Raw genomic sequence first — 11,866 nt, forward strand, 5'->3', positions numbered from 1 at the left:
AAATTTTATCAAATCATTTCTTAAAGAAATGTATTTTTCATTTCATTACAAAACTCGGGATGTCCACATCGATACAGACCAAAAGCATAAACAGTACAATATAGGCCTTACAATATTTATTTACATCTACTGACCTATAATCAAAAATCTCTCATCATCATCCAATTATGCACTTATTTCACTACCTATAATACAGAAAGCTGAGTGGGTCAGGCTCGAGAGCCCGGTGAGCATAAAGGGTTTTCAACCCATAATAAATAAATTTATTAATTTCATCAACCAACAATAAATTTATTAATTTCATCAAGCAACAATAACCCTGATTAGTTGTTCCCGTTATCCTCACTTTACGTCCCTAAAAACCTATCACAAGGGACCTATCCTAAGCATCATCATCAAGATGGACAATACAGGTAAGGGGATTCCTCAGCCGTATATGTCCATACGACAACCATGAGTAGGGCGGAGTACACTGGTGAACACGTCGTTCACAAACACCTACAGGTTGCGAGCTTGCTAGTGTTCCACTAGACTATCTAGAAAGGTCCGTGGTCATCATCTATACTCTGCTGGATGACTGGAACAATAACAACATCGAGGTATCTCATCATTTTATCACACTTCAACTATTTCATCTATCCATATTTTACCCAACATATTTGTATATAGAAATACATATACATTTTAAAACCTGTATAAAACATTCATGCAATACCGATCTCAAATAAACAAACAATATATATACACATATCACATATTTTACAGAAAATACGCCATATCTATGTGTAAGATGAAAGTGACTAAACACTCACTTGATAAGATGGTGATTGGATAGCACTTCGTCCCTTAAAACAATCTTTTTCGATGAAACTTGGATGTTTGCTCAAAAACCGGGTTTTACGCGGACAGAGTTTCGACTCAAAAAACTCTTTTCTTGAAGATTTCAGGTTCTCCGGGGTCTTCTTATGGTGCTAGGAAGGTACCCTAGGCTTGGGGTTTTTTTTGCAGCTTAAAAGAAAGAAAAAGGGTGAAAGATGTAAATTTTTGTAAACTAATTCGGGCAGCCTCACACTTGTATTTATAGTGGCCGAAGCCTAGTATTACGCTGGGTGTAATCTTTAGGTACACGGGGCATACTACCTTGTGACGCTCTATGTTGAGCGTAAACTGAGTACGCTGCACGTTGAGTGATGTGTGGCATCTGATCAAAATCCGAGCTTCGGACGTGTGTGATATGTGTCTGCATGCGAAGGAAAGGCGACGTGGCTAATTCTGGACCGAGCAAATATAAGTACGATGGGCGTCCAAACCTCGTACGCTGGGGGTACATGAGTACACTCAACGTATCGCTTAGTAAGTTGGGCGTTCTTCTAGCCTCGAAGTTTGTGTTTCGCATACAAGCTCCATTTTTGACACTCTTTATATGGACGCGTAGGTAAGATCGTGCTCTACTACTTTCGTTTAGATCCAGTTGGCTAATTTTGACTTTATGTTCAAAGTTATATTTTAACAGCCCGAGATAGGAAAAGTGTGTTAATAATTCATAACTTCTTCATTCGATGTCCATTTTTGTCTGTCTTTTTACCGTTAAATTACTATCGACAAGATCTTCAATTCTCGTTTCGATCTATAATTCGAATTCCAGGTTGCATACTGCTATGCCAAATCTTAGAAAATTCATAACTTTCTCATACGAAATCAGATTTAGACATTCTTTTTATCCATGATCTCGGTTTAAAGTATACTACAAATTTCATTTAGATTAATAAGGCTAAAAAGCACTTTATCATAAACTCACTTTTTACGTCACATAGCATCGTGCCAGTTCTGTCGCAAAACTTCGACGGGTCATAACTTATTCGTTATAACTTGGATTTCGGTATTCTTTATATCTTCGAAATCCTTGTTTCGACCTCTACAACTTTCTTCATAGATATCGGGTTTATCTAACATTTATTTTTGAAGTTTATTTTTATCCTTAATTTATTAAATCATAATAATTAAGTATAAAACACATAAATTCACATAATACATTTTTATTACTTCAAAACGAGTTACAAAGGTTGACCTGGACTATTACATCATCTTTAATGCTTTAGCCCAGAAACACGAGCGTTACAATTCTCTCCCCCTTAGGAAGATTCCATCCCCGAAGTTATACATCAGCAAACAACTGTGGATAACGACTCATCATGTCACTGTCCATTTCCCAGGTGAGATTTGGCCCATTCATGTGTTTCCATCGCACAAGTACTAAATCGACCATCTTGCATCGCAACTTCTTAGTCTTATAGACAACGATTTCCTTAGGTTCTTCAATTAGCCTCTTGCTTTCATCCAAATTTAATTTTTAAATTGGAATTATGTCGGGAACTTCTCCCGTGAACTTCCTCAAATAACACACGTGGAAAGTGTTATGAATACCATCTAGTTCTTCTAGTAGTTCTAGCTTGTAAGCTTGGTTCCCAATCCTCTGAAGAACTTTAAATGATCCAATAAAGATTGGACTCAACTTTCCTCTTTTACCAAATCTTATATGTCCCTTGCACAACGAGAGTTTAAGTTAAACTGAATCTCCAACTTCGAATGTTACCGGTTGTCTTTTCTTGTCAGGATAGCTCTTTTGACGATCCTGAGCTGCTAACATCCTTTCCCTAATCAGTTTCAACTTTTCAGCAGTCTGATGGACTATCTCGGGTCCTATAAACTGCTTTTCCCAACTTCAAGCTAACATGACGACGTTCGACAATTTTATCCATATAAGGCTTGATACAGTGCCATCTTGATGCTCAATTAGAAACTATTATCGTAAGAAAATTATACCAGAGGTAAATGTTCATTCCAGTTACCTTGGAATTCCAGGGTACATGCTCTCAGCATATCGTCCAATGTTTGAATTATTTGTTCGCTCTGACCATAGGTTTGCGGATGGTAGGCTGTACTTCAACACAGTTTCGTACCCAATTCCTCTTGTAGACTTCTCCAAAACCTTGACGTGAAACGAATATCACGATCTGATACAATTGTTAAAGGATCACCGTGCTTACTATCTCCTTCATGTAAGCATTTGTAAGTTTATCCATATAACGTTTTTCATTGGCTTCTATGATATGTGCACTTGTAGTAAACCAATCAACGACCACCCAAATCATGTTGTGACCGCTCTTCGAATGGGGCAGTTTAGTCACAAAATCCATGGTAATGTCTTCCAATTCACCCATGGGTATAGATAAAGGTTCTATACTCCCATAGGCTTTCTGATGTTGTGCCTTAACGCTCGCACATGTCACACACTCGCCCACATACTTGGAACATCAAGCTTCATCGTCAGTCACCAGTAATAGGGTTTCAGATCCCGATACGTTTTTGTACTGCCAAGATGAGTCGATTACATGGTCTTGTGAGCTTCTTCCATCAGAATATCTCTTATTCCTCCTATTTTAGGTACCCAAATCCTATCTTAGAATACCTTGAGTCTTTGACCGTTTATATCGAACACTAACATTTTGCCCAAACATTCTTCCTTTCTGTAATTTTTCTCTAAAGCTTCTTCCTGAGCTTTCTTGATGTTTTCTACAATTATTGAGACAACTTCAATTCTTAATTCTCTTGGCCTTTTATTTTCAAAGCTCATTTTTCTACTTAAAGCATCAGCTACAACATTTGCTTTACCAGGGTTGTAAAGTATTTCGCAGTCGTAATCCTTAAGCAACTCTAGCCAACATTATTGTCTCATATTCAATTCCTTCTGATTAAAGAGATATTGAAGACTCTTATGATCAATGAAAAGTTTGCATTTTGTATCATAAAGATAATGCCTCCATATATTTAGGGTGAATACTATCGCTACCAACTCCAAATCATGAGTGGGGTAGTTCTTTTCATGTTCTTTCAATTGCCTCGATGCATATGCTATCACCTTATCCCTTTGGGTCGGAACACAACCTAACCCAACTCCAGATGCATCACTATAAACTACGAAGTATTAAACTCCTTCAGGTAAGGAAAGAATCGGTGCTTCACACAAATTCTTCTTTAACCTCTCAAATTCTTCTGCATGCTTCTCATTTCATGCATAAGTAGCTCCTTTATGGGTCAAAGTTGTCAATGGAACAGCTATCGAAGAAAAGCCTTGGATAAATCCTCGGTAACATCCAGATAAACCCAGAAAGCATTGAATCTCCGTGGGAATTTTTGGTTGTTCCCACTTTATTATAACTTCAATTTTAGCTGGTTCAACCATAATCCTTTCTTGGTTAACCACATGACCCAAAAATAGGACTTCTTGAATCTAAAAATCACATTTGGAGAACTTTGCATACAACTTCTCCTTCTTCAGAACTTCTAACACTTCTCGCAGATGCTTGTCATGCCCCTTCCTACTTTTTGAATAATCAAAGTATCATCTATGAACACTATCACAAAATTATCGAGGAATGGTTTAAAACCCTGTTCATCAAATCCATGAATGTTACTACAACATTGGTTAGTCTAAACGGCATAACCAAGAACTCATAGTGTCCATATCTTGTTCTGAACGTAGTCTTCTCAATATTCTGCTCTCTCACCTTTAGCTGATGATATCATGACCTAATATCAATCTTCGGGAAATAACTCGAACCTTGCAGCTGATCGAACATGTTATCAATCCTTGGCAGTGGGTACTTGTTCTTTATTGTTTCCTTGTTCAACTCTCTGTAGTCTATACACATTCTCCTGCTTCCATTTTCTTCTTTACGAATAACACCAGAGCTCCCCAGGGTGATGAACTAGGTCTAATGAAACCATTGTCCAAAAAATCCTGAAGTTGCGTCATGAGCTCCTTCATCTCCATCAGTGCTAATCGATATGGTGCTTTTGCTATTGGTGTTGTTCCTGGTAACAAGTCTATTCGAAACTCCACTTGTCTATCAGGGGGAAATCTTGGAAGATTTTCGGGAAAGACTTTCGGATAGTCACACACCACTAGTATGCCTTGCATTTCCTTATTCTCATTTTTAGCATCGATCACGAACGACAAATATGATGTGCATCTTTTAGACAATCATTTTCTGTCCTTCATCAAGGAAAAGATTCCAGAATTTACTCTGCGCTTGTATCCATACACCATAAATGACTCTTTTCCAGGAGGGTTTACCCTCACTATCTTTTTTTTGCAAAATATATCGGCATCATTGGGGCTAAGCCAATGCATCCCCAGTACGATGTCGAAACCATTCAACTCAATGGATAATAGCTTCTCGTGGAATTTGTTTCCGTTCAATTCGATGATGATATTCTTAATGCCACTAGAAACTACTACAATTAGGGCATCATCAAGTTTTTCTAAAGGCAATGCTAGTCTTCCACCAAATTTATGTGATATACAGGAGTAATTTGCTCCAGAATCAAACAATAAATTGGCAGGCAGTCCATTTACAAGAAAGGTACCTGAAGCGACCTCCCCTGCATCCTTTGCCACTTCCAATGTCATCTGGAAAGCTCTCACCTTCGGATTTGGTGGGAAATTGGGATTTACTACCTCTTTCATCTTTGGGAAGTCCCTCAAAATGTGCCCCTCTTCGTTGTACCCATAACAAACTTTCTTATTGAAGGTGCATTCATTGGCATAATGCCTAGGCTTTCCATATTTATAACAAGTGACCTCCTCGCCACATTTCCCAACACGTTTATTGTTGGAACTTGAAGTTCCTTCAAACTTTCTCTTCTCGCCAACTTCAAACTTGCTAGAGGCTCTTCCCTTGATCATCTCTTCGACAGACTTAACAACCCATATAGTTGTCTCCAGAGTAAGTGCCTCACGTACTGGCACTACGTACTCCTATGGAAGTCCCTTTGCATACCTGTCGATTTTTGTCAACTTGTCTGGGACAATACGCAAAGCAAACTCCATTTTGTCTGTGAAGTTATTGGTGTATTCATCGATGGATATGGTTCCCTTCTTCAATTTCAGAAATTGGTTCTCTAGCTCAAGCAGATTTTGGGCCGAGCAGTACTTGCACTTGAAATGCACCAAGAACTCTGCCCAAGTCAGTTACAGTGAATCATTAAGGTTTAGGGTCTTCCCCAGAGTGTTCCACCAACGAACAACGCCACCTATGAACTACCTTACTGCATATATGGTTTGTAGCTTACCTTGGTAACCACATGTTATGAAGGCTAATTCCATATCCAAGAACCAATCCCTTACTTCGATGGGATCATCCTTTCCAGTCAAATTTGACAGCTTGCAAGTCATAAAGTATTTGTACTTGCATCCATTTCTCTCGACTCTATCCTCTTGGTTATTCCTCCTAACCACAAGCGATTCAGTTTGACTAATAGATCTACTATAATTTCCTTCCTCTGACTGACTGTCATTTAGTTTAGGTTGTTCAACAGGCATTAAAGGTTCATTCCTGTTGTTCAGCAATAGTTATCTCATTTCTTCACATTTTTCAACCATCATAGCCTGAATCACAGCCTGTACTCTAGCCATTGTGATTGGTTCTGGTGCAGCTTCTACTATAAGCACCTGATCCATCACTTGGGGTTGAGGTTGCTGATTCTTATTCGTATTTCTAGCTCTACTTCGGGTTCTTTCCATTTTAATCTATACACCAAATTAGGCAAATTTATATCTTTATTTGCGATAGATATTTAAATTCTCCTTATCACTCTGAAACGTTACATGCTAGTTCTAATAGCGTAGCCATATACTTAGAATCCTGAACACATAAGGTTTCCAGATCTGGTCGATAACATACCATAAATCTCGAAAAATAATGGCATATATGGCAAACATATAACATTTAGCACATAAAAGCATTTTAGGCATCTTTCCTAAAATATACTAGTGCTCGTGTCTAAAATATGGTAGACACTTAATTCACGATCATCACTTAGCATTCTAAGTTTAAGTCTAGAAATCCTACAAATTCCTAGTTCGCTTAAACTAATACTCTGATACCAACTGTGACATCCCCATATTTCACGGCTAGAAAAGACCGATTCTGTTTATGCTTTTAAAATAAAATCAGAGTAATCTTTCAAAAACTGGTACGGAATTTGTTCCCAAAATAAAATATGATAAATATTTATCAAAGCATTTCTTAAAGAAATGTATTTTTCATTTCATTACAAAACTTGGGATGTCCACATCGATACAGATCAAAAGCATAAACAATACAATATAGGCCTTACAACATTAATTTACATCTACTGGCCTATAATCGAAAATCTCTCGTCATCATCCAATTATGCTCTTGTTTCACTACCTATAATACAGAAAGTTGAGTGGGTCAGGCTTGGGAGCCTGGTGAGCATATAGGGTTTTCAACGCACAATAAATAAATTTATTAATTTCATCAACCAACAACAACCTTGATTACTCGTTTCTATTATCCTCACTTTACGTCCCTAAACACCTATCACAAGGTACCTAGCGTGAGGATCATCATCGGGATGGACAATACTGCTAAGGGGATTCCTCAGCCATATATGTCCATAAGGCAACCATGAAGGGGTGGGGTGGAGTACATTGGTGAACACATCGTTCACAAACACCTATAGGTTGCGAGCCTGCTAGCGTTCCACTCGACTGTCTAGAAAGGTCTGTGGTCATCATCTATACTCTGCTAGATGACAAGAATAACAACAACATCGAGGCCTCTCATCATTTTATCACACTTCAACTATTTCATCTACCCATGTTTTACCCAACATATTTGTAGATAAAAATACATATATAGTTTAAAACCCGTATAAACAATCATTTAACACCCATCTCAGATAAAAAAAACCATATATATGCACACATCACATATTTTATAGAAAACACTTCATATCTATGTGTAAGATGAAAGTGACTAGAGACTTACTTGATAAGATGGTGATTGGACAACACTTCGTCCCTTAAAACAATCTTTTTCGATGAAACCGGGATGTTTGTTCAAAAACTGGGATTTACACGGATAGAGTTTCTACTTGAAAAACTCTTTTTCTTGGAGACTTCAGGCTCTCCGGGGTCTTCTTATGGTGCTAGGAAGGTACCCTAGGCTTGGGGGGGGGGGGGGGGTGTTGCAGCTTAAAATAAAGAAAATGGGTGAAAGATGTAAATTTTTGTAAACAAATTCGGGCAGCCTCACACTTCTATTTATAGTGGCCTAAGCCTAGCATTATATTGGGCGTAATCTTCAGGTACGCAGGGCGTACTGCCTTGTGACGCTCTACGCTGAGCGTAAACCGAGTACGCTGCGCTTAAAGTGATGCGTGGCATCTGATCAAAATCTGAGCTTCGGACGTGTGTGATATGTGTCTGCATGTGAAGGAAAGGCGACGTGGCTAATTCTGAACCAAGAAAATATAAGTACACTGGACATACAAAACTCGTACGCTGGGTGTACATCAATATGCTATGTGTACCCCTTAGTAAGCTGGGCGTTCTTCGAGCCTCGAAGTTTGTGCCTTGAACTTCAAAGTTTCATAACTTTCGCATACGAGCTCTATTTTGGACGTTCTTTACATGAACGCGTAGGTAAGACCGTGCTCTATAACTTTCGTTTAGACTCTATTGGCTAATTTTGAATTTCTTGTTAAAGTTATATTTTAACTGGATGGGACAGGAAAAGTCCATTAATAAGTCATAACTTCTTCATCCGATGTCTGTTTTTTCTCGTACGTTGAGCATAATCCCAGTACGTGTAGCATAGGATCGATAATTCTCGATGCATGCATGGAAAAGGAGTACGCCCAACGTATAGGGCTTGTATGCACAACATACGCTCTACCATTGACTTTTAGCGTTTGGTCAATTTGTGGACTATTAAGGCCATAAAAGGGTAAAATGGTCTTTTATCCTTTTGTAAGTTTGTAGAAGGATTACTTTAGCTTCTTTGAGAGTCATTATTAATTAGAAAGAATTATAGTATGTGTTAGGCGGAGGCTAGACATGTGATTTGAGTTTGAGGTTATCCGATTTCTTACGAGGCGAGTCTTCTCACTATACTTACCTGAGTGGTAATACCGAGTGACCGGAGGGTCTTGTTTGAGTTATCGATCGGAGGGTCTTATGTGCTTATATTGAGTTATGTGATAATATGCATTTATGTCTTTGTGATATATGCTATGTTATTTTGTGTTTTACTGAGATCGAACCGGAGGGTCCAAACCGAGTTATGAGACTGGAGGGTCTTCACTGAGATATAAGATTGGAGGATCTAACCCGAGCTGTGAGACTGGAGGGTCCTCACAGAGACACATGACCGGAGGGTCCGCATGGAGCCGTAAGATTGGAGGGACTTCACCAAGACGCATGAGACTAGAGGGTCCATGCCGAGTTATAGCCATGAGAGGCTTATTATTTGTGTATGTGGTATTTTGGGGAACTCACTAAGCTTTGTACTTACCGTGTTGTGTGATATGTGTTTCAGGTACTTCTCAGGATCGCCGGAACGCGCCGACTTGATTGTACACACCGATTCAAGACTATGTGGATTATTCTGGGATAGTGACATTTTTATGAGGATTTGTGTTGAAACTTGAAACAAATATGTTTTTGAGAAATATATTATGAGTTTTTATGTGTTTCAAAAATGAAAAGTTTGGTTTGAAAATTCACATTGTTACACGGCAGAAGCCACCACCTCGTGGTGGTGGTTATGATTTTTGGCTAAAACTATCCAAGCATCTCAAATAGCAATCCATTCACACACAGGTGCTTCCATCCAACGTGGCGGCTGGTGGTGGAAAAATGTGGTTTCCACCACCTCACGGTGGTGGCGGCAGATTTCCGTGATTATTCCAACCAAAATAAGACGATTTTAGGCTAAAACTGTCCAAGCATCTCAAATAACACACACACACACGCTCAGCCACACTTGTGGCGGCAGGTGGTGGTCGGAGTTGATAGCCACCACCTCATGGTGGTGGGTTTCTTTGTTTTTCCGGCCAAAACATCACACACTCTCGACATACATAACCGACAACAACATCATACACGCCTATATATGCTAATATGAGTGAAACCACCCACATGGTGGCGTGTAGAGGCCGGTGAACATCAGTTAAGGCGAACAGCCGTATGGCGGCGACAACGACGATGAGCATTTTCTGAGGCATAGCGGTAGAAGACTAGAGAAGAGAGGGTGTGTGCAACCCAACCATGAACAACAACAGCCTCCACGGTCGTTAGTCTCCAATCTTCATGACTGGATCAATGACGGGATGGCGACTCGTCGTGTTCTTCGGCAACAGAACGGAGATGGTGGATGTTCCGGTGCTTCTTCGGTAGTTTGCGACCTCAACAACGATGGTGGCGGCTCCGGAAATCGCAAAATGAGGGTGGCAGATGGAGGTGAAGGGATGTATAAGGATGGTGGCGACTAATGTTGAAGTAGGGTTAGGGTTACGAGAATTACGGGTTATAAACCCCATCCACATTCAAACCTTTAGCCATAATTACACTTCTATCCCCTCCCCCAATTCCTTTCAACTTAGATCCATAATTTACCAACAGCCCTTAGCTTTTAGAAATCTTTCCAAAACAAATTCACAAGTTATATTTTAACCCCCAAAATCTCAATTATGACATATTCAACCATTCTTTCTCTAATCATTACCATCTTAATCCCCGTTTTACTATTTATCCCTTGCTTCCCACAATTTATTACCATTCAAGTCCAAATATTACAATAAATTTCCCAATTTCTAGAAATTATGTCATTTAGCTCCTTATGACTAACACTGGTAACTAATTACGGATTTAGGGCTACTATTTATTTATTAGTTTTATCCATTTATTTGTTTAATAAACGGGATGTTACACTTATCTAACTAAAACTACCTTTCTCTTACATATTTCTACTCTAAATGATGCTTCTAGTTCCTCCTCCTCTTCCATCCATAATTTTTCCTTGTTAAACATTTGCTCCAAGGTGACATTGGATGACACCTACTAAAATGACCGGATACACAACATAAAAATGACCATTCATTTCAGGATAAGGAGTATGTCCTTGAGAAACCATTAGATGAGATTGAAAAAGATAAGACCAATCCTGAAGAAATGGCTGCCTACAAGAAACACTAAAATGATGCAACAAAAGTTGCTTGCATCATGGTGGCCACGATAACTCCTGAATTACAGTGATACTATGAGGATTATTGGTCGTAATATATAAACAACAACCTTATGGAAAAGTTCCATAAGCAAGCCCGTTAGGAAAAGTATAAGGTGGTAAATTCCCTCATATCAAGCAAGATGAACGAGGGAGAATCTGTTAGTAGCCACATGCAAAAAATGCAACGATACATGGACCAGCTTGTCAAGCTCAATGTGAATTTTGATGAGGAGTTGGCTATCGACATAGTCTTGAACTCCTTGCCAAGTTGTTATGATCAGTTCATTTTGACCTATCATTTGAACAATAATGAGACCACTTTGTCTCAATTGCACAACCTTTTACGAACAACAGAAACAGTGATGAAGGGAAAAGGTGTTGCCTCCACTCCTTCTAGTGCTCTTGTTTCGGACATTGGTCAAGGGAAAGTGAAAAGGAGGAAAGGTCCTCCCAAGCAAAACTAGAAGGGAATGTCTAAAGCTAGGTCATCAAGCAATGGACCCAAAGGAAAATCCATTTTTGATGTCCCCTGTCTCTGGTCGTAAAGAGGTTACTTGCTTCCAGTGCAATGACAAAGGGCATTGAAAACGAAGCTACCTAATATATCTGCAAGACATTAAGGATGGTAAAGTGAAGCCAACTTCTGTAGGTATATATAATATCTTATCTATAACTCATCATCTTCTCGTTCTTGGTTCCTTGATACAGGAAATGGTATTCACATTTGTTCTGATATGCAGGGGCTAATAAGAAGTGAGGATGTGGAG

The 11,866-nt window shown here is 39.0% G+C and overlaps 1 protein-coding gene across 1 annotated transcript; it reads left to right on the forward strand.

The window, feature by feature from the left end:
• The first annotated feature begins 11,239 nt into the window (after positions 1-11,239).
• On the forward strand, positions 11,240-11,563 carry LOC145002902 (uncharacterized). The gene has a single exon (XM_078962086.1). It carries the CDS (start codon positions 11,240-11,242, stop codon positions 11,561-11,563), a length of 324 nt encoding a protein of 107 aa, XP_078818212.1.
• Positions 11,564-11,866: the final 303 nt, after the last annotated feature.

This window comes from Lactuca saligna, chromosome 6 (genome assembly GCF_052625555.1).
Source record: "Lactuca saligna cultivar CGN05327 chromosome 6, ASM5262555v1, whole genome shotgun sequence".
NCBI lineage: Eukaryota > Viridiplantae > Streptophyta > Magnoliopsida > Asterales > Asteraceae > Lactuca > Lactuca saligna.